This window comes from Colletotrichum siamense, assembly GCF_013390195.1.
Source record: "Colletotrichum siamense strain Cg363 chromosome Unknown KSG_Cg363_contig09, whole genome shotgun sequence".
NCBI classification, from domain to species: Eukaryota; Fungi; Ascomycota; class Sordariomycetes; order Glomerellales; family Glomerellaceae; genus Colletotrichum; species Colletotrichum siamense.
This window is the reverse complement of record NW_023501022.1, coordinates 399,388-422,440: the sequence shown is the minus strand read 5'-3', so window position 1 is coordinate 422,440 and position 23,053 is coordinate 399,388. Positions and strand designations below refer to the sequence as shown.

The following is a 23,053-nucleotide window of genomic DNA, read 5'->3' as shown; positions in this document are numbered from 1 at the left end:
GGAGCTTGATAGAGCGTGCTGAGCATACACTGACAATGCCACGGGTGTCTCGTTTCCTCCCACTCTAGAGGCACATCGGCAACGCATCTAGCCCCTGGGATCCCATGGAGGAGGTGGTGGATGTGACAGAATGGTAGCGTGGGGGGGCTGCCTGATGTGGATGGCCAGTGTGCAGACGGGACACGCCGCCGCGAATTTCTCAGTGCGAAAGATCGGATCGCTCAAGTGCAATGCCCCTGCCGCTATATGACTCTGCACGAATAGTGGCGTAGCCTGCCAGCTACCCAGCCTTACTTGGGCCGGCAATGCATGTTCTGAGACAGGACTGACAGGGTTTCTCCGACAGGGGCTAGCTGGTCCGCGGCGACACTGGACGAACCAGAGGAGGCGAAAGATATCGGGTAAAGGTGCCGCAGCACACCGCAATGCGCCGCAAATGGACGCGGCACTGCCCAATTCCGCACCAGAGACCCGGACCGACTCCGTTCAGGTGCCGCGTTGGAGATGGGCCGCTCAGTCTGTAAGAGCGGAAATACCCACTGCCTCCCACACGCCTTGTTGCCTTGTTACCCCTGCACGTAGCATACATACGTGATGGCCACATAACTCTGAGTACACACATCAGCATGTCAGCCAAGCTGACCACACAATCACGGACGCAGAGCGTGGAAACCAGGTAGTCGAACTTCCGCGTAAATCCAGGAGATAAGCGAGTCGCCTCCACTGAGATACACCACGTTCAACCGAGGGCATGGTACCGTGGATACAAGGACGATGGCGAAGCGGGAGGTCCACCACTGAGACAATGCCCCCGTCGCTGAAGGTCGCTGGCTTTGTGAGGCTCAGAATGGCGGAAACGAACTGTCATGCTCATTTTCGGACGACCCCAAGACTCTTCCTTCCAGTGTACATTATAACATCGCCAAGCGGGTTCTGTGCGCTTTAGCCCGTGATAAGATATCTGGCTCTCTTCCAAGGCACGTAGGTCAGCATCCTTATTTGTTTATGCACAGCAGGCTCAGCCGCCTACTGTTTCTGTACACGGCTCTAAATTCTAGACAAGTTCTGAGCAAAATGTCTGTTCAGGCTAGACACTCGGGGTATATTATCCCTGCATTACTAATAATGAGGTATCCGGGACCTGGTGGTGGAGTGTCTTGTTCAGCATTGGCCGCCATCTAGTATCTGGTCTGGCTGAGGAGTTGCGCCGAGGACATCCCCGAGCTTTTTGCCAAGTTGGACGATTGTGTGCTCGTACACTCGCGCGACGTCCATATATAGTCTGTCGTCATCCTCATCCCAAACCAATCTGGCGCGATCGTCGCTTTCTGCTTCAGTGTCGAAGTCTTCTTCCTCTTCGCCGTCGTTGTCTGGCTCTCTGCCAAGAACTTCGACAATCACTAGTCGAGTATGCTCTACGGAGCTTCGACAGCGGACCATGTCGGTGGTGGTCATTCCTGCCCTGAGGCCGTTCTCAAACCCGGGCAAAGAGTCGCCAGTGTCGATGTCTCGGCCAGTCAGAAGACTTGCAAAACAATGGTCGAGCTTGGTGAGAACAGAAAACGTAGCTCTCGGAGAGGGCGGGAAGGCGACGATCCATTGAGTGAAATCGCCAGCGATATTCAAGAGGAAGGGGATTTGCAGGCTCGCTACGAGGGGATGTGTCAGTCATAGGAGAACAAGAAGCGTGCGGGAACACGTGGGCGTTCACTAACGTGTTGCGGATAGCCAGAGAACATCGATGACGCCGTGCAGGTCTTTGCACAGCTCTGCGAAGGTCTTATAGCCAACAACATCGTCGCCCGGCTCAGGATTGCCGTGTTTCTTAACAAAGCGACGGTTGACTACTGCCAGTCGTTCCCCAACGTATCGGCGGACTGTGTCTTCTTTACTCGATCCTGGCCGCAGGGATTTGGCACGAGGATGGGGGAGGCCCGCACTAGAACGGGTAGATGAGCTGCTGGGAGCTGGTGAAGGGAGGGTCTGCGAGGGGAAGAACCCCCCCGGGCCGGGTTGCGAGGTGTCAGCCATGTTTGAAAGGTATAGGCACTGGCTGGGTCAGGGTCGACAAAGTTCGGCGCATCGTCAGGACTGGAGCATGGCTTTATAGGCGTTAATCTGAGCTTGAAGGTATGGGTAGCACTCGAGCAGTGAGAAGCACCGGGTAGGTAGGTTGGTAGAGGATAAGTTATCTCCGCTCCATCACGTACCCAAGGTTTAGGACTCACTATTCGTACCGGCCATGACCTATGTATGTACCTTACCTACAACTGTCTCTTAGTAAGCAGTGCTGGACCGTGCACCACGCCACACCTTGACCACTCAGCAGTGGCTTATGTCGGCGAGATAGCGCTAACGTGAGGTGGCTCGTGTGGTGACGTTGAATCAAAAATTTCCGCTGCGACAGAGCTCCGTCGCGCAAGCACCAGTCTGATATCGACCTCCAACTTCACAAAGCCACTGAGTGTGAAAAGACAAAATACTTCTCCCCCGCCAACGAGAAATTTTCCCCGGTCGTCAAATATCGTTGTTGTCAACATGCCTCCTAAGAGAATCGTCGTTGAGAGAGCTGGTGGCCCCCGAACTCGCCAGCCCAAGGGTTACTTCAGATCGACCTATGATGCCCTGACTTCGTCAGAGAATGCACCTATCGTGCGTAGCATCGCCATCTTCGGCGTAAGTTCTACGCCCACCAACTTTTCCCAGGCACGCAACAAACTGACCATGTCCGCAGGCTGCCGTAACTTTCCTCTCGAGCTCCTGGGGCGAGTTCCTCCTTCCTCCGTGAGCAGTCCCCTGATCACCTACCTGGTATTGTCTAGCCATTCTTACTCTCTCTAGTCAATGAAAACCTCAATCTCTCGATTGCCGAATGACGATCCATGTATAATCACACATTCCTGTTGCCGCACATGCTGGCTGTACAATAGTTCGAAGACGGGTAGCCTCGATGCTACTTCACGAGGAACGGCATACGAGGGTCGGCTTAGTACTCGAACCCACGACTTGCCCCCTGGGCTAATGAATCTCACTCTGATGCACCACCTTCGCTTCATCTTCCAGAGCCTGTCTCGATGTGATGTTGTGTGCGGGCACGGTATGGCGACTCCGAATAGGCCAAACCGTCTAGGCATCGTTGTCGTTCTCTTGCCTATCACAGCACAGCTCGCCGGGAGAATCAGCACGGCATCAGCTACACTCGGCAAGGGTTTCAATGGGGAAACAAAGGCAAGTTTACAAGCTTGGTCTGCAGATGGCCGTATGCGGCATTACAATTGATTAGGTAGGCTTAATCGCGCAAAATATTCCCTAAAATTGGGGCTAGGATCTGTCCGCCTCTTACATCAACACCGCATTCTGGCAAGTGCCATTGCACTTTTGGTAAAGTGACAGCGCTGCATATCCACCACACACGTCGGCCGTGCTGCCGGGACACGGCATCTCGCAACTGCCGAGGAGGCCCTTTTTGGGCATCCGATCTGCTGCCACTGAATTGCCACACCAACACTCCTTGGCGTACTCCAGCCCAGCATACTGGTATCCCTGGTCGTTACAGTATTTGACGCAAAAGTCGACGGTCATGGTGTCTGATGTCTTCCTGGCGGGAAGCGTACGACCTTGGCCTGAAGGATCACGAGCGCAGCCAAGATATTTGAATTTGAGTGTGCTCGTAACATCCTTAAAGCCCCATTGAGGCTGCGAGATCTGTGTTATTGCGCCGCAATTTGACTGCGGTTGTGCGTTCGACGGGCCTGCTTGTACCGGGTTGCAACCAGGGAGGGCATCCAGTTGGCCGGAGACTTGCTCATTCACTTTTACGGGCACTCGACACCCCTTCCTCGTCTCGTCATCGAAGAATCGAAAGACGCTGCACTTTTCAAGTGAGCCACTGTTATCAGTGCATTGCTTGATTGCAGACTGGAGTACGTCGATATCCCATCCATTAAGGAAGTCACCGTGGAGACCGTATCCGGTTGGGTCACTGGGCAGCGTCAGCTTGCACGGTCTCCACGCGGGACAGACGAGTAGTGCATACCCATTAGACAAAACGAACGGTTGCTTGTCCCCATACCATTGGTCTTTGAAGTCGGTAACCTGGAAGATAACCTCATAGAATAGACTAAATCGTTAGCTCCTATGACAAAAGGGAATTTTCATTGAGTGGGGGGAACCGTACGTTACAAGTCTCTTGGGGTGGGATGTCGGGCATTTCCCAGTGCTAACACCACTTGGATATGCCATGTGGCTTTTGTGGTCTTGTGAATCGACGTTGAGACCGTCCCAGCAGGATGGGAACACAATTTGGACACGTAGCCCATCGGGACAGTTGCGGTTGGGGAACTCATTCGTCTGAGGGCCACCATTGCCTAAACAGACATATGAGATGGCCTTCTGCTCCAGGCTGCTCTCATTGAAGCTGCGCAACCTTGGGTCACCTGCCAGCATCCGAAAGCCCTTTGGGAAAGCGAGAAGTCCGTTGCTGTACTCTGGATCCTTTGGGTCCGACCTTAGTCTTAATGATAAGAAAGGTCAGTCTTGCCACACATAGTTCTTTCCCCATTGGAGAGATTCCCGCTTACAGATAATAAACCAGCATTCCTCCAGCCTGTCCGACGCTCGTGAACTTCCCGTTTTGTCCCCGATAATACAGACTTGGTGTCCAATAGTTGCTCAAGTCGGCAGTGACCGCACAGGTCGAGCAAGAGGACGCGCGAGCCTGTTCATAGGTCATGCTGAAGTCAAAGCCGTTGCCACCCATGACAGTATGTACATGCCCAGATAACGTTCCAGGATTGACAATGGGATCGGCTCGTTCTACGACCACCGGCCTTGAGCAGGGGATCTTGAAGAAGGCGGTAACATGACTGGCCATCCACGCGCCGCTGAGGAGCCACCTCGCAGTCTTCATGATCGGAAACTGTAGGGGCCAGGCAGTGAATTGGCAGTATGTGGGATTCGAATTATGGAAGAGTGCGGGCCAAGGCGTTGGGAAATCAAATCGGCCAAATATTAAGTGAGTGTCAATGGACTGAACAGCTGCAGGTGTCGGCTTATGCGAGCAACGAAGTAACGATGTGGATGTTGGCTCTTATCAAGGCAGCGTGGACACGACCGGGTCTTTTTATCTTTTTCTCCCTCCAAGCAGATCTATGGTTCGCGACCACAGCCTCCGACGTGGATGGCAGGCTAGGCAAGACTCCAACGATAGGGCTCTTCCCATGACAGCCATGGCTTCACAGCTCCATCAGCCACCCGGCCCATTGTTTTCACCTTAAGCTATCGAGGAACAAGGCAAGTTGGACGCATGACGATTCGTCTCAACTTAGTCTGCAAGCGTTCCTAGGCCGAGGACTTGGTGGTGTCCACAGATTGCGAGCTGGGCTTGTCGGCGGCGCTTGTCGGCGGCGCTCGTCGGAGGCGGGTCCGGGATGCCATGCAGGCAGAAGGACAGTCGCGATTTTAGCTGCCCATCGTCACGGACAGCGCATGCCATTTCAGCCTCAAACCGGGCGTACTAATTGCCTGTCCTTCAGCTACATGTCTCTCTTACCACCACCAGGGTAGCGCAGATGTACCCGACGGACGGGGGTTTGGGGGCGTCGCAAGATCTGACGCACGTCAAGATTCTACGTGGTGGAAGATTCAGGCAATATCCGTACTTGTCCGGACCGGAACTCGAGACCATGGAACCAAGCTTCGGAGTTTGAATACTCGATGTCTTAGACAGCAGTGTCATCTGGGAATATTGTGGGGGTTCTGTTTGACTCAGCTTCGTCCGCACTTGCAAGCATCCGTCATCCGTCGGGGTCTCAGTCGGAATACACGTTGCGTTTGAGGGCTTTCATTGGAAAATTGACGGATTGGTACTAGGGGGACAGTTTGATGAACAAACGAAGAGCTCCCGAAAAGTTGCTTATGCCAAGGTGCTCATACTAACCCAACTGGTCGGGCGATTGGACACCCAGCAGCCGGTTACAAGGCCAATGGACGGGCGTGTGCTCAGCTGTCGAGACTTTTGGGAATCAATGAGAGACAGGTGGCGGGCCAGAACAGGCTCTTTGGCCCCTAATTGGGAAATTGCTGCTACGGTCTCGGTAAGTTGTCTCCTTGTCTTACTTGGCAAATTGCCCGACCTGTCATCTGTTCCCGGAAAAAAAAAGGCGAGGGCTGAGAATGCTTTCATGTCCCCTTCGTCCTTACACCCGAGAAAATTCTAAAGAAGCAAGGCCGGTAGACCCATGCCTGGAAGAAAATACACGATCTGCGTGACCCAGCAGCGAAGGATGATGGTCCACTTGCCGACACAGACAGACACTAACATGGTGCTGCGTTTGACAGCAGCAAACTCTCGGGTATCGGAGACCTACAAACACACTCTGGCAGAAACCCCCGACCCCGTGCCGTAGACGGAAGGTTTCGGTCATGGCGGGAGTGACGGCATTTGGGAAAATCATGGTGGGGCCGCAACGGATACCGTACCGCCGATACGGGCGTGTCAGTGGTGTCTCTGCGCAACTGATCAGGGTCTTCTACAACGTTGATTGGGGTTTGAGGAGTAAGACAAGATACCTCATCGTCTTCTGGGCAATGAGGCTCAGTGAAACTTCTCTTTATCAATCGTTGTCTTGACGCCTCGTCCGTCACCATGATCTAATTTACTTTGCCCGTTTCAACTGAATATCGCCGCTCGGTGAGCGAAGTAATTGTCGTGGGTTATGGCGGGAATACTCTCTTGAGTATTTACTGATGAGTTCCTGGTTTTCTGGAAAAAAAAAAAAAAAAAAAAAAAAAAGCCGTTCTCTTCCGCGCCTCCCGGTCATTTTCTGCATATGGCCTACCTGGCAGCCGGTAGCGGGCAGGGTACATATCATATCGCCACCAGAAAGGTACCATGTTCTTCGTGGCCCAGAGAAAGCTCTGATCCGGCGCCGAATCTTGATCTTAGCTGCAATCCTAGTACGATTGGAGATCACGTAACGACATCGTGCATCTCTTGAGTGCGGTCGGTCAACTGTATCTCGGGAACCCAGGCGCGTCCATGGTTATTGGGTCAGTCAAGGTACTGTCACAGCTTAATAGCACAGGCCCCTAACATCAAGATTGAGCAATCAAAGTCGATCCTCAGTCTACCAAGTCTCGCTTTGGAGCAGTCATTGTGATCAATCTTGCAACATCACCCGCGAGACATCCGTGCGGTCGTGGTCCATGCCGTTGCATCGACAACCAGAGGCCAGATCAGATCTCCTGGTGAGATGGCGGCAGTTCGTTGAGGTTTTCTCGGGATTGGGCCCGGCAGAGATTGAAAGCTCTAAGATGTTATTACGCCCGCCTCCTGAAGCGCCCCGGCTCACTTCCTATTATTGTTTTAGAAACAGTTGCGATTCATCCGTTCGCCTCGTCTATAACTTGTTTGTGTTCCGTTTCCCCCAATTCCAAAAGCCTAAGTTGTCTTCTTGCCAGCGGCTTCTTCTCTCAGCGTTCATCCTGGAACGTACCAACCGTTGCCACACATCGCCATTTCCGTTCAGGGCGAGGTCAATATCAGATCACCTCGAGGCTTCCGTTCCCTTCGTAGTGGCCATCGAGACCTTGAGAGTGTTGACACTCACACCATTTGCAAATCCATCAGAGTGAGGTACGCTCTTTTCTTTCGACCTACAGTGAGTGCCCTTCGGTTCAATTCACTGATTTGACACGGCCAGAAACATGTCTCATTTCGACCCGTTTCGGCAGACGTTCGAACTCGTCAAGGCAGATGGCAATATCATAAAGGTCGATGTCGCCGTTCTTGATTCCGCCAATCAGGAGAATCTCGGAATCTGTACAAATTACGGTTCCCAAATCGGCGCGAGTTTCATGATGCTTCTGACTATCGTTGCTATGACACCATCGATCAAGCTCATCAAAGTTTCCCTTTGGATCCACATCCTTGCCCTCGTTGCAAGCACCATTCGTATGACGCTACTCGCTGTTTATTTCACCTCAAACTGGACCAACTTCTACGCTTACTGGGCCCAAGATTACTCTCGGATCACGGCTGGGGACTTCCACCGAAGCGTCGCAACGGAGACCATGTCCCTGATCCTACTGATTCTAGTCCAGGTATCGCTCGGTATCCAGGCCTGGGCTCTCGTCAACCTGCTGCCAAGATACTGGAAGTGGTTCTTCACGGGGCTTTCCTGTTTTGTGTCCACCGCCGCCATCGCTTGGCGTATAGCATTCAGTGTCATACAAGTCGAGGCCATCCTGCTCATTACGTTGCCCAACCCGGACTGGATCCGCTACCAAAGCACCATTATCGGCGCAGTTTCCGTATTCTATTATTGCGCTCTGTTCAACATCAAGCTTCTGATGCACTTGATCAAAAACCGTGGAATTCTTCCCACGAGGCACGGACTGAACGCAATGGAGGTGTTGGTGATAACGAATGGTCTTCTCATGATGATCCCAGGTAAGCTAGCTCCGAGGGTCGCCACTTCAAGCAACCCGTCGTATCCCACAACTACCCAGAGAACCTGCTGACATACCGAGACAGCAGTCTTTGCCGCACTAGAATGGGGTCATTGGACTAATTTTGAGTCGGCTTCTGTCACGTACACGTCTGTGGTTGTGTTTCTGCCACTGGGAACCCTGGTTGCTTCTCGTATCTCAAGCAACACATCGCAAGCCGAAGGCCAGAGAAGCTGTTGCACATGTTCCAATACACCCTTGAGGCTGTGCTCCACGAGCGGCCTTTTCAACAACCATGGAAGCGCACAAGGGGGAGTTGTCACCTCGCATATAGAATCGTCACGCCCGGGTTACCGGGGTGACTCGGTCGATCCGATTGATGCCGAGTTGCAGCGCATCGAAGACTGCGAGAAGGGAATTATTCGCGTCAACCGAATCGTTGAACTCCACGAGGAACGAGTGTGATTACAGACAAACCTGGATATGGCCAGGCCTGGAGGAGGCAGCGGGCACTTTCAACACGCTTGACGAACAAATGTTTGCGATTTTCCATCACAGGAAGTCGTTGGGTATCTACTACTTTATTTAATTGAGCATTGAGAAGGATGCCGTTTACTTTATTACCTACGCAACCCAGCTAGCGTTCAGCAACAGCAAGATCTGTCCTTCCATTCATCAACAAGTGAGAACATTTGCTCTTGCCTCACTGAGCGCCCAGCCACAACTGGAAGGTCCGATAGAGGGTTAAGATCTGTCGCGGAAGGAGGAGATGGCGAGTCGCCGATGCGGCCGACACGCGACACCTCCTTGGATTATGCTTTCTGAACTCCGGCATACTATCCAGTCCAATGGACTTGTGAAGCCCCCAAAACTACCTGCCGCATCTTTGACTGCCCGACTTGCCCCAGAGCCTTCGCTACAATGAATGGAGAACCTAAGGTCCCGTTCGTCCAGACAAGGAACCAGGAAACCGAAGAGGTTGGCTATGATCTGAGGCCCGCACCCCTTCGACTGTCCCCCAGGAGCAGGGACACGCATGCACCTCGACTATCAAACGAACATCATAGCCAACTATACATGGCGCCTGCGGAGTGTGGCGGCGAAGTAAAGTCATCCAAGATCTCGCCAGCTTGTGGTCTTGCTGCTATTGTGTCCAAGTTCGAGATTCTGGAGGCTATGACCAACCTGGAGAAGCCTGAGATATCGACTACTGTAAAGGCAGGTCCCAGAACGCCTCGCAAGATACCTCGACATCATTCGAAGCACATGATGGGCGAGAACATGGATCCAAGTCTGGAGTCTAGCCAATTCTCGTCTGGCGATATATCCGCCCCTGAATGGCATAATCATTATCGGGAGAGACAGTGGATGCCAGATACTTCCACTTCTACAATGGTCAACACAAGATCCAGGGACAAAGGGCCAAGCACCGCGGGAGGGATTGCGACGGGGAGTATGCACAACATTGTAGCAGAGAGGCGGCAGATTTTTGAGTCTCGGACGGGTAAGATAATCCATCTTTCATGCTTTGGAAGACGATATCATTTACTGACACGGGCGTAGGGTGTCATACTATGCCTAGCAAGTCTGCAAGCATGCCTTTCAACCTGTATGGCACTAGCCTCTCGGGGTCAAGCCCGCCGTTGACAATGAAACTACGGCGATCCAAGACATATTGGACCACAGCAATGGAGTCAGACAGCCTCTCGGAAGCCTCGAAATCCCAAATTGGGATTCAAAATGGACTTCAGAATACAAACAATCAAGCCTCGACAAATTCAAGGGAACAAACCGCAGCTACAGTAGATGTACAAGCCGGCGGCCACGATCCGCTTCTTATGCACAGCAGTGAGGCTCCAAGAAGCAGATCGAAGGCAACCACAGCAATCAAGCCAAGGAGCAAGCTGTTTGGTGCTATCGATGCACTATTTTCGCGCGAGGTCAGCCTGCATTCGTCGAAGGAACAGCTAGAGCTGCCTCCCAGTCCGAATATTCGATCAAATCAGGAGTCAGGGGAGGGATGGGAAAACGACGGTGTATTACAGTGTCCAGGATCAGTAGAGCAATCCTTCCCAGCCCAGATCCACGCCCCTCACCAAGCCCGCAGAGAAGCGGAATTCAACACCACAGGCAACGCCACCACGGTCACGTATCCCAACTTCAGGGGAACGGTGATGAAGACTGTCCAGAGCCGGGTCACTAATCTACGGAATCTCTTGAACATGACTGCCAAGGAAGATGACGAGCTGCAACTCGACTTGCGTCTGAAGCGCCGCCACACTGGACCACAGAGAAACCAGTCCATTCATCGTTCTCATGCGCCAAATCATTCATTCGACTGCGATCGCGAATTCAGGCTGGGTTTCATGGTTGATTCGCCTGACCCACCGCGATATTTGCGAGAATATCAGAGTGCCCGGGTCTCCAGAGATTCGACGCGATCCTCGCTGAAAGATCATATCAGCGCCTTCGAGTCGCTCTCTCGCTCCAGGTTCGAAATATCAGAACCGAAACGGGGAACACTGAGGAAATTACAGTTGACTCCTGCGCGCAATGACGAAAGAGAAGAGCACCCAGAGAGACGTCCTGTTAGTCGGCGATTCGAATTCGAAAGCCTTGGTTTCAAGCAAGGTCGGGAGGTTTGGAGGAAACTATCAGCATCTTGGGACAAAAGAAAGCCAGCTGATGATAGCCTCGACAAGCACGAAGACTGGCATGGCTCGATCGCCGCTTCTCCAGGTCTGCCGACGACTTCTCGACCACAGGAAGGGGAAAATACTACGGGTCGCAGGCTCGGCTCTTGGCTCCCAAAAATGGCCAAAAGTGCCCAAGATAAGACGTTGATCTCTGCTGCAAGCCTGAATTCGACGAGAGCATGGCAGCCAGACCTTCCTGCGCGAAAGAGCATGCCTGCAATAGCCACAGAACAAGACGGCGAGGTAGGGATTTCGAACCTCAAAAGCGTTCCATGCAAGGAGCAGTTGGGAAATCTCCCAGCATGCACAACGGGACCGATCATCGAGACAACCTGCATCTCGGCTGAGATACCCCCTCGCCCTGTTTGCGGTTCAAGATAGGACGTGAGGTTCACGTGCAATGAAACACCAATGAGGGAGGATGACCAGCGGAGCCCGTGGGGAAACTCGTCGTAGCCAAGACTGAATGGGGTCTTCCTAAGCAGATGATCCCCATCAGTGGATGAGATGCAGAACGCGATCAATCTTGACGAGGAGACGGGCAGCATCGACAGAGCTGGAGCGACACAACGCATGCATACTCAGGCATTTCTAAATTGGGCAGGAGATCGCCTATGTGTGTATTACATGTTGGACTGGCAATAACGCGCCTCCAAGTGAGATGGGTCCGTAGGAACTACCAAGAGGATTTTGTGGTGTTTGCGCTCTTGGAAGTCGATGTGCGGCATCATTACTGCTTGAATGGGGGAGGCACCAAACGAGTCGGGGGCGGGGGGATGAGTGTCTTTGGTGCGTTTCGTGACGACAGGCGTCAAAGTTATATTTGATGCAGGAACAGAAGCACTATAGTCTAGCTATGCTGCTAGTCCCATCCCTTTTCCTATCTTGCGCACCAGTGCTTTCTTCAAATACCACTCTCTTGCTAAAGAGCGAGTTGTCTTGGCAAAAACTGCAGGTGATATACGACCACGCTCAACAGCACGGCCTAACACAAATATGGTATCACCTATAGCCTTTTCTTCAGCCACAAGATTGTACAGCTGATTGGCTACAATGGTGGGAGCTACTAGCAATTCATCAATATCCGGGGCCGTTTGACGAGCGGAGCCTTCAATAACGGTGTCGGCCTTCCGTAAAGCATCAACGAGGATATTTGCGTTAGACTGAAGCAGGGCTGATGTCTGGCTGATAGTGCCCATCTCGGACTGGAGTGTTGAGAAGGCGTTCAGCATGGCTGTGCGTTGCGCTTGAAGGCCTGCCATGCTGTTCTCGTTCTGCTGGCGACTCCGTTGGCGGAGAGAATGGAGCGTTTGAGCCAGCTGATGCAAAAGTGCGTCCTTTTCCGGGTTTGGAGGAATTGGTGGCGCGGATACAGAGGATGGAGACGGAATGCTAAGGGTGAGAGGTTCATCGAGCAGATCGGGAGGGGGTGCCGCCTTGAGCGCTTGCTGCTGCAGTGGCGGGTGCTGTTGTGGGTGCTGTTGCGGCAGCGGTTGGTATTGTCCGGGAGCCGGTTGCCAGCCCGGGGGAGGCCCACCATACTGCTGGGCGGGCTGCGAAGGAGGCGGGACGGGTGCAGAATACCGATTATCCGAAAGGGATGACTGGCTTTGGGTCGCGTCAGGGCGTGTCTGCTGCGGCGGCCGAGGTGGGAGCTCGCCTGTTGATCGCGGAGACGGCGCCACAGCATGGTGCGGGTGTTGAGGGATGGCGGCTGGCGGTAGAGGTGGTGCAGAATCATAGCGAGAATAGCCTTGGCTCTGGGGCTGCTCCGGCTGCTTTCCGTGGAGGGCTGTGCGGTCAACACCCGGTGGTAGAGGTGGAAGAGGAGGGCCACTTCTAGCATCCAGAGGAGGCGGAGGGCCGCGATAAGGTGGCCCAGTGCCAGACGGTTTGGGCGGTGGTGGAGGAGGATGTGAATTGCTCACGGGCGTCTGCGTCGTCGGACGATGGGTTGCATGGGAAGGTAGGTCTGGCGGCAGTGGGGGAACGGGCGGTGGTGTTTGGCCGTGAGACTGCGAAGGAGAGGCAGAAACGGGAGGCGGCTGCCGTCCTTGGGGACGAGCAATGACGGGGGGCTCCTTGGCAAATATATCTCGGAGGATCGCTAGGAAGTCAAGAATGGTAGATTTCTGGAGGGGAAAGTGTCAGAAAGGCTGGGAGGGTAGGTGAGCAGGAAGGATGGATACACATACATCCCAGAACGCGGACCAGCCCACCAGGTAAGGGTGATAGACCTGGCCTTGAGGATCTACGTGTTGGCCAGGACGAACCATCATGGACTCGGTGGGGGTCACGTAGACCAAAGGGGCCTCTCGGGGATATGCGTGAGGAACCCATACTGAGATGGGGAATCGATATGTCGTGCCTCTGAAGATGACCGGTACTGTGCCTGTGAGGTGGAGGAGAAGGGCGGAGATGCCGGTATCGAAAGCTGGATGCGGTGTCAGAATCGATTGTGTGAGGCCGACGAGGCGACAAAGGAGGACTAGAGGGGTCATACTGTGAACATCGGTTCGCGGTGACAGCGATGGGTACTGCGACAGAGCTTGGGCGACATCGTTGTATGTGCGGTTTACGTCATGGTACTCCTGTGATGGAACGGGTTAGCAAAGACATGACGGGGAACGAGAGGGGGCAAGGCGTGCGTACGCTTGTGAGAACACTATAGAGCCAGTTCAGAACATGCTGTTGAACAGGCATGGTGATGTTCTGAAGGAGAGATCTGGCAGCAGAAACGAAAGTGTTCAGGCAGCGCGAAGAGCGGGGACAGCGGGGGAATGCGAACGGTGACAATGCATGTCGGTAGCACGGGGTCGGATGCAGCGGTGCGAGTGCACCGCGAGGCGTGTTGAGACGGCCGGAACAGACGGTCGACGGTCGGCGGTCGGGGATGGGGGCGGCGGACAGGTAGGGCGGAGGAGGGCGGAAGGAAGCAGCGGCAGGTGGTCGTTGGGAGATTCCGATATTGACCTTGCCCGGGATCGGGGGAGAGATGACGCAGCTCAGCTCCGTAAGGTAAGGTACCGAGTGTTCGCAGGTCCTCTAAGGTAAGTGGACAAGCGTAGGGGGAGGGGGCACCTTAGGCGCCTTACCTAATATTACCCAGCTCTGTTGCAGAGATCCTTGCTGCCTTTGGGACCTTGATGGACGACGTATCGGATGTGGACCCGACTCGATGGAATAACTTCGCTCTTATTCCCTGTGTCTAAGTGCTATCAAGATTGAAGTCTATGTTCAGTCTTCTGAGATTAACTTATGACGATAATTGCCTGCAATGCCTCCTTCATAGAAAAACCAACATCAGCAAATCTAACTTGGAACGGGGCGTTGTTCTCATGACGTTAACACCGGCGGAAGATAGGTACTTGATGGACTATGGAACACCCGCTGGACCGGCCGGCCTCGGAGGCACCAAGGTAAAGCTGGATAGGACAATCCTACAGTGGTCGGGTCATGCAAGCATCGGACCATGCGGATGGATGCACAACTTCGATGAGTTGGAATCTTCCACTTTCGATTGTCCGGTGGTCCCGGTTGCGACTGCTTTCTCATATGTTCCTGCTCTTTACCCCTTCTCCAATCCTTCCGCCCCTTTGAATGCTCTAGTTGCTAAGGCAGGTCCAGTGCGCTACGGTAAATCCCGAACAATGTCCCTTCTTGGTTTGTAAGCTAAGAGAAGCAGAATGGGATCTGGTTGACAGGAGTCGTAGCCACCATTTCATCTGCTAACTGCGCTCCAAAGTCGACATGTAACCCACTTATGCTTGCTTTGCTGCATTGCCAGCTTGCCGCAATCCCACGTCTGCGATCAGACGTTGCCGAATGTACCCCGCTAATCCGCAAAATGTACACAATGTACCGCCTACGTTTCACCTCGAGCGCCAGCCCCTCCCAAGGTAACAAAAATGTCATGTGTAAATCACTCAGCCTAAGCTAATGACTTACTTCTCCCAAGACAGTGTTTTAGTGTACGTACCATGGATGCTGCCAGTCAGTTGTGGTCTCGAGGGAAGACCCTGGCCCTTTTTTTTTTTTTTTTTCTTTTTTTTCTTTCCCTCCCTCCCTTCCCTCCTTCCTCCGTCCAATCCCACTTGCCCACTCAACAGAACGGGGACTGTTGCGCGCATTAATAAACGTCTTCTCTCGCAACTCTTCTTTCCTTTCTTACACTCCCACTCCCCAAGTTCGATCTCTCTGCTGCTTCCCAGAAGTCTTTGTAATCCCACTCCGTTTCCCGATTGAATGCTCGCAACACCAAGGATCTTTCGCACGGCTGAGGAGTATTCCAGAGCCATTATCTGGATACTCCTTGCGTCAGGACCTTGTTAAAATACTGTCTCGAAAACACGCCACCATCAACTTTACATTGTGCCTCCAGATAAGCCGCGCAGCTTTCTCAACACTCAATTTGTTGACTCTGAGCCTACGACGTTAACTCAGTCAGCTTCTATCACACTTCCATCTCTCCTATACCTGAGAGCTAAGCGCCGGAATTCATTATGCTTCCACCCATCCCCGTCTTGTCCGATTACGGAATCTCGCCAAAACATGGATTCCTTCCAGACGTTCTGCCGTTGACCCGACTGCCGGATCCCTACTATAATAAGTGGGAGGCAGTTGTTGCCAACCTTCAAGCTCTGGTTCTAAGCCGTCGCCTTCGCCCGGTTGTCGACCGCTTGCCAGTCCTCTCCACCATCGGTCTGGAACATGACGCAGAATGGCGGAGAGCCTACTCCCTGCTGTGCTTCATGGCACACGCGTATGTTTGGGGTGGCGATGAACCATGCGACCAGCTGCCCCCGGCCATTACCATCCCGCTCCTTGAGATTTCCAACCATCTGGAGCTACCTCCCGTAGCCACCTACGCTGCCCTCTGTCTGTGGAACTTCAAGCCTCTTTTCGTCGACGAAGACATCGATAATCTCGAGAACCTAGCCACCCTGAACACCTTCACCGGTTCGCTCGATGAATCCTGGTTCTACCTTGTCTCCGTGGCTATTGAAGCTCGCGGGGCTCCAATCATCCCGCTCATGCTGGATGCTGTTGCTGCCGCTCGACAAGAAGATGCTGCCACCGTCACTCATAGCCTGCGTGCTTTTGCGGAACGCATGACAGATTTGACCAATATCTTGCAGCGCATGCATGAAAGCTGCGATCCCAACATTTTCTACAATCGCATCCGAATTTTTCTCGCAGGCAGCAAAAACATGGCTGAGGCTGGGCTTCCAGACGGTGTCAACTACGCCGACGGCTCCGGCAAGGAGGATTATCGCCAGTACAGCGGCGGTAGCAATGCACAGAGCAGTCTCATTCAGTTCTTTGACGTTATCCTTGGAGTTGACCATCGTCCGACCGGCGAGAAGCGTGATCCCTTCTCCGAGTCGGAGCGTGAGTCTCGAGCCCCTGTTCCGCAGCACAACTTCATCATGGAAATGCGCCGCTATATGCCAGGCCCGCATGCACGCTTTCTCAAGGATGTCGCCGGTGTCGCCAATATCCGCGAGTTTGTCGAAAGCCACAAACAGGATCGTCAGCTTTGTCTGGCGTATGATGCTTGCCTGGCAATGCTGAGTGCGTTCCGTGATAAGCACATTGCCATCGTCACTCGCTATATCATTCTACCCTCGCGAGAGGTGCGCGCCCGAAGCAGGTCGAGAAGCCCTGAGGCCGCACGCCAGCGAATGAACTTGGCCGTCGCTTCGCGGCAGCGCCAATCTAATGCTCAGGGAAACAACCTGGAAGCTACCGGGAAGAATAAGAAATTGACAGGCACTGGCGGGACCGCACTCATCCCGTTCTTGAAACAGGCGCGAGATGAGACTGGTGAGCCGGCCATCGAGGAATGGACTCGCCGCTTTATGAAGAGAACGAACAAGCCGGAAGGCAAGGGAGACTTCTTCCTGGGCAAGTCAGACTTGCCTGGTCCCGGCGTCGAAGTTGAGGTCAGCGGTCTGGCCGGTACCTGGACTGTCGATGATGATATTGGCGCCATTTGTCACTACTAACATGACTGACTGCCTCGCCGAGGACAACAGTTGGCGTGAAACCCAACGCGCTGCCATGGCTAGGTTTACGTAGTACCTCTTGAGGACTTGAATTCATGTTATATTTGTCGCATTATCCTCCACCGCCGAGACTGTGAGGTGCATCGTGGTGACCTGGTCTTTCCGTGCTCGTTACACTTGCCCATGAAGTCTGTGCGATGCCAGACATCCTTTTTGCTAACAACAGTGCCGGATGACGTTGCGAGTAAAGAGTGCGGAGAGAAGCATATTTGTTTCTGTTGGCGGACACTGTCAAATTTCTGGAGACTCTTGCATGGCTTTGGGCTAAGCAGGCCCCCACAGATCTTGTTGCGACTGAAACAAACACCTTGTTGTGGCCGGCCAGTCAGGCCAGATATGGGACAAAAGCATCGAAGCTTGTGACGTTCGAATACTCATTTCGACCGCTGACGGAGCCCTTGAATTGCCGAAAAGGATAACGCAGAATTCTACCTACGTATTATGCTGAGTGCAGTAGGAGTAACATACAAACTATGAATACCTGCCATACTTATCCGGAATGGGCAGCAGCTTCTCTCACAGTCCGTAACATCGAAAAGCTCGAAACTGCCCAGATTCGCTTATGCATCTATGTGGCCGGTCCTACCCCACATCCAGGCACCACAACAGCGCGGAACGATCTTGATGCCAATACTTTGTAACAGCGTCACATGTACACGGGGAGAGAGTGAGGTGAAAGTATGACTTTTTGGTCGACTGACACTGGTAAGAACCTGCTTGAAATGGCTTTGACATAATGACCAAGGGATGATCTGACCAACACTCGTTCAAATTTATGCGGTCATTGATAGATCATTGAAAGCTCCGATTCTTCATTAGGCAGCACAGTTACGAGTAGCCATTTCGCTCTCATAGTCACTCTCGAGTTGGAAGTCGACACGGAAGTCATTCTAGTCGCGAGTGAGTACTCACGAAATCTAAGGAAAAGTAAGTCATGACGCCAATCTTCTACCAGTCTAATCAGGCCTCTCAGCATCAGAAGAGCCTGGAATCTCGGATGGCGGCGGTCAAGACCTGTTGTTCACGCAGGTATCTGAGTCAGGTAAGCCACGTGACTGAGGAGCTCTTGTGGACCCCTACATAAGGTAGGTAGGTAGCTCACTGGGTGGCGACAGTGCCTGCCTCAGTAGCAGTAAAGTCGGCCACCTAGTCCTGAAAAAGACTAGCGCGCCCCCTACCGCGTTCTGAGGACTTTGATGCTACCCATCAACGTCTTCTGCCTGCGACGAGACTGAAAAAAAAACACCACCCAGCGAGGCTGCTCTTGCTCTGTCTCGACCAACAACGAAATAACAACGACCACAACCCGCCTGCGTCGCGATCCATCATACTCACACGCTCTTGGAGCACTTGATTCGCGAACGTTCGGACTTGTCTTTCGTCCCCCGGCTTGCGAATGCTCCTGCTGTGCGAGGGAGGCAAATCCGCCTGGGCTCTGTGTCGTGATTCTTAATCACCTTCGACTCCCTTTCGCTCATCTTTTCGGATCGATCGCAACCCCGGCACCAAGCAAGCCTCGATTCGCTTCCTTCAAATATCGCCCGGTTGGACCTCGTCCTTTGCCTCACCACCAACGTTCCTGCCGCCTCCGTACACCCAACCGTCGCGCATCCGTCACCAAATCACTTCAGCATCGGAGTGCTACATACGGCCTGCCCACTAACCTACGAAAGCAATCTCAAAAAGATCATCCCCCGAAATACCTTCACACTCCGCCAACATGGCTGACGCATACGACGAATACGACTACGATGGCTACGTCGAGGAAGATGAAAGCATCACTCCCGAGGATTGTTGGACGGTGATCTCATCATTCTTCGAGTCCAAGGGTTTGGTTTCGCAGCAGGTGGACTCCTTCGACGAATTTACATCTTCCACTGTTCAAGAACTCATCGATGAGTATTCACAAATCACCCTCGACCAACCGAATCCCATGTCGGACAGCGACAAGGTTATTGCCCTTCGCCGATACGAGGTCAAGTTTGGGACCGTCATGGTCTCGCGGCCGTCCATCACCGAAGCTGATGGCAAGGTCACGACCCTTCTGCCGTACGAATGCCGCGACCGAAACCTCACTTATGCCAGCCCTCTGTACGTCAAAATTACGAAGAAGGTATCTATTGCGGTTGAGAAGCCCATACCGCTGAACGAGCTCGACGAAGAACAACAAGAAGAGCTTGCCAACACTGGTGAGCATCCCACCAAGCTCGAATGGGAGGAAGAGGAGAGTGGAGAGGACTACGGTGCAGACAAGAACAAGTCCGACGATATGAAGGACATGATCTTCATCGGGCGCATGCCCATTATGGTGAAGTCAAAGATTTGTCACTTGAGTAGTGAGCAGGAGGACGATCTCTTCATGCTGAACGAATGTCCGTACGACCAAGGTGGCTATTTCATCATCAACGGCAGTGAGAAGGTTCTTATTGCCCAAGAGCGATCTGCGGCAAATATCGTCCAAGTTTTCAAGAAAGCCCAGCCAAGTCCCTATTCGTACACTGCCGAGATTCGCAGTGCACTTGAGAAGGGTTCACGCCTCATTTCGAGCATGATGTTGAAGCTTTACAGCAAGGGAGACGCTGCGAAGGGCGGATATGGTCAGACCATTCACTGCAGTCTCCCTTACGTCAAGTCCGATCTGCCAATCGCTATTGTCTTTCGAGCGCTGGGAGTGGTGTCCGATGAGGATATTCTAAATCATATTTGCTATGATCGAAATGACAGCCAGATGCTCGAGATGCTGCGACCCTGCATTGAGGAGGCCTTTTGCATTCAAGACAGGGAGGTTGCTCTCGACTTCATCGGTAAGCGAGGAAGTAACCATAACATTCCGCGCGAGAAGCGTGTGAGGACGGCGAAGGACATTTTGCAAAAGGAGACTCTGCCGCACATCTCCCAAAGCGAGGGTAGCGAAACCCGCAAGGCCTTCTTTTTGGGCTATATGGTTCACAAATTGCTTCAATGCGCTCTTGGACGACGCGACACTGACGACCGCGATCATTTTGGCAAGAAGCGCCTCGATCTTGCTGGTCCTCTGCTTGCCAAATTGTTCCGCAATATCGTTCGCCGCATGAACCAGGAGCTTTCCGGCCACCTCAAGCGTTGTGTTGAATCCAACCGACAGTTCAGCCTGACGCTCGGTGTCAAACCCCAAACTCTGTCCAATGGATTGAAGTATTCTTTGGCCACGGGTAACTGGGGAGACCAGAAGAAGGCTGCAAGCTCAACGGCCGGTGTGTCTCAGGTGTTGAATCGCTACACTTTCGCATCTACCCTCTCTCATTTGCGTCGTACGAACACCCCCATCGGCCGTGATGGCAAGCTGGCAAAGCCTCGACAACTCCACAATACTCACTGGGGTCTGGTTTGTCCCGCCGAAACGCCCGAAGGACAAGCTTGTGGTCTCGTGAAGAATCTTTCGCTCATGTGCTATGTCAGTGTCGGCACACCCGCCGAGCCCATCATTGACTACATGATTCAACGAGGCATGGAAGTGCTTGAAGAGTATGAGCCACTGAGATACCCCAACGCCACCAAGGTTTTCCTCAACGGAGTGTGGGTGGGAGTTCACCAGGACCCTAGAATTCTCGTACCGGATGTCCAGGGAACTCGTCGACGAAACGTCATTTCCCACGAGGTCTCTCTGGTACGTGACATTCGAGACCGCGAATTCAAGATTTTTTCGGATGCTGGTCGAGTGATGAGACCGGTGTTCGTCGTGGAACAAAGTCCGACAGGTATCGTCCCTCAGGGCTCCCTGGTTTTGCAGAAAGGAACAGTCAACGAGATGCGTGATCAACAAGAAAACCCGCCCGATAATCCAAACGACAAGATCACCTGGGAAACGTTGGCCCATAGCGGAGTCATTGAATATCTCGACGCGGAAGAAGAGGAGACGGCCATGATCTGTATGACGCCCGAGGACTTAGAGATATACCGACTGCAGAAACAGGGACAAGTCATTGAAGAAGATAACGCGGACGACCGAAACCGGCGACTGAAGACAAAGATCAACCCAACGACGCACATGTACACGCATTGCGAAATTCACCCCAGTATGCTGCTGGGTATCTGTGCCAGCATCATTCCCTTCCCTGATCACAACCAGGTACGTTGCAGGTCTAAGCAGCTGCATGTGGGCGCACTAACAATTTCCTAGTCTCCTCGTAATACTTATCAATCGGCCATGGGAAAGCAAGCCATGGGCTTTTTCCTGACAAACTATTCTCGCAGGATGGACACGATGGCAAACATCCTGTACTATCCTCAGAAGCCGCTCGCCACGACCCGCTCTATGGAATTCTTGAAGTTCCGAGAGCTTCCTGCCGGTCAAAATGCCATCGTCGCCATTGCTTGCTACTCGGGCTACAACCAGGAAGATTCCGTGATTATGAATCAGAGCAGCATCGACCGTGGCCTGTTCAGGAGTCTCTTCTTCAGGTCCTACACGGACTGCGAAAAGCGCGTTGGTATCAACTTGGTCGAGCAATTTGAGAAGCCGTTCAGGAGCGACACCCTCCGTCTGAAGCACGGTACCTACGATAAGCTCGACGACGATGGTATTGTTGCACCGGGTGTCCGTGTTTCTGGAGAGGACATCATCATCGGCAAGACGTCCCCAATCAACCCTGACAACCAGGAGTTAGGCCAGAAAACAACACAGCATGTCAAGCGTGACGCATCGACGCCTCTTCGCAGTACAGAGAACGGCATTGTGGACTCGGTCATTATTACGACTAACCAGGATGGTCTTCGCTACGTCAAGGTCCGTGTCAGGACTACCAAGATTCCTCAGATTGGTGACAAGTTTGCGTCCCGCCATGGTCAGAAGGGTACGATCGGTGTCACATATCGCCAAGAGGACATGCCATTCACCGCTGAGGGCATCACCCCCGACATCATCATCAACCCCCACGCTATCCCCTCCCGTATGACTATTGCTCATTTGATCGAGTGTCTGCTAAGCAAGGTGTCAACCTTGAAAGGCATGGAGGGCGACGCCACACCATTCACGGACGTGACTGTCGACTCGGTTTCACAACTTCTTCGTGACCAAGGCTACCAATCAAGAGGCTTTGAGATCATGTACCAGGGCCATACGGGCAGAAAGTTGCGTGCTCAAGTCTTCTTTGGCCCGACCTACTATCAGCGCTTGCGTCACATGGTCGACGACAAAATTCACGCTCGTGCGCGTGGTCCAGTCCAGATTATGACTAGACAGCCAGTCGAAGGTCGTGCTCGTGATGGTGGTCTGCGGTTCGGCGAGATGGAGCGTGATTGCATGATTGCACACGGTGCTGCGTCTTTCCTTAAGGAAAGATTATTCGAAGTTTCCGATGCTTTCCGAGTCCACGTATGCGAGATTTGCGGATTGATGACACCCATTGCGTAAGTTGCTCCCTCACGAAAGCTTAAGATGTCATGCTTACTTGAAACAGAAACCTCTCGAAGCAGTCATTCGAGTGCCGACCCTGCAAGAATAAGACCAAGATTGCGCAAATCCATATTCCCTACGCGGCCAAGCTGCTCTTCCAGGAACTGCAATCCATGAACATTGCAGCGCGCATGTTCACCAACAGATCGGGCGTGTCCATTCGGTAAAACAAAGGGCTTTCTATGGTGGTGTGGCATGTTGATGAACGTGAGAAGACTTCTCAGGTTGGGAAGCGCAGTGGTTGGGAAGCGCAGTGGTTGGGAAGCGCAGTGGTTGGGAAGCGCAGTGGTTGGTTGCGTTCGGCGTCTTGATGGGTTGGTGTCATTGGAGGGCCCCGTTCCGAATTCTTGGCGGACGACAGACTGGCAATTCAGCCCTCATATGGTTTTGTACTAACGATTTGT

At 53.0% G+C, this 23,053-nt stretch overlaps 6 protein-coding genes across 6 annotated transcripts; 3 read left to right on the top strand and 3 right to left on the bottom strand.

Moving 5' to 3' along the window:
* Positions 1-1,161: 1,161 nt before the first annotated feature.
* On the bottom strand, positions 1,162-2,031 carry CGCS363_v012886 (uncharacterized protein; the record flags this gene model as incomplete). The annotated part of the gene is made up of 2 exons (XM_036644735.1): positions 1,162-1,649; positions 1,716-2,031. 2 exons carry the CDS (start codon positions 2,029-2,031, stop codon positions 1,162-1,164), a joined length of 804 nt encoding a protein of 267 aa, XP_036489230.1.
* A 1,308-nt stretch (positions 2,032-3,339) lies between these two features.
* Wscd2-0 (WSC domain-containing protein 2) lies at positions 3,340-4,909 on the bottom strand (the record flags this gene model as incomplete). The annotated part of the gene is made up of 4 exons (XM_036644734.1): positions 3,340-3,982; positions 4,037-4,120; positions 4,178-4,513; positions 4,581-4,909. 4 exons carry the CDS (start codon positions 4,907-4,909, stop codon positions 3,340-3,342), a joined length of 1,392 nt encoding a protein of 463 aa, XP_036489638.1.
* A 4,463-nt stretch (positions 4,910-9,372) lies between these two features.
* On the top strand, positions 9,373-11,008 carry CGCS363_v012884 (uncharacterized protein; the record flags this gene model as incomplete). Its single annotated transcript, XM_036644733.1, has 3 exons — positions 9,373-9,955; positions 10,015-10,820; positions 10,880-11,008. The coding sequence occupies 3 exons, from the start codon at positions 9,373-9,375 to the stop codon at positions 11,006-11,008; spliced, it is 1,518 nt and encodes a 505-aa protein (XP_036489639.1).
* Positions 11,009-12,001: 993 nt separating this feature from the next.
* Tsg101 (Tumor susceptibility gene 101 protein) lies at positions 12,002-13,850 on the bottom strand (the record flags this gene model as incomplete). Its single annotated transcript, XM_036644732.1, has 4 exons — positions 12,002-13,279; positions 13,343-13,581; positions 13,651-13,738; positions 13,800-13,850. The coding sequence occupies 4 exons, from the start codon at positions 13,848-13,850 to the stop codon at positions 12,002-12,004; spliced, it is 1,656 nt and encodes a 551-aa protein (XP_036489636.1).
* Positions 13,851-15,649: 1,799 nt separating this feature from the next.
* BNA2-0 (Indoleamine 2,3-dioxygenase) lies at positions 15,650-17,155 on the top strand (the record flags this gene model as incomplete). Its single annotated transcript, XM_036644731.1, has 1 exon — positions 15,650-17,155. One exon carries the CDS (start codon positions 15,650-15,652, stop codon positions 17,153-17,155), a length of 1,506 nt encoding a protein of 501 aa, XP_036489637.1.
* Positions 17,156-18,935: 1,780 nt separating this feature from the next.
* RPB2 (DNA-directed RNA polymerase II subunit RPB2) lies at positions 18,936-22,816 on the top strand (the record flags this gene model as incomplete). Its single annotated transcript, XM_036644730.1, has 3 exons — positions 18,936-21,323; positions 21,375-22,603; positions 22,654-22,816. The coding sequence occupies 3 exons, from the start codon at positions 18,936-18,938 to the stop codon at positions 22,814-22,816; spliced, it is 3,780 nt and encodes a 1,259-aa protein (XP_036489635.1).
* Between the last annotated feature and the right edge of the window lie 237 nt (positions 22,817-23,053).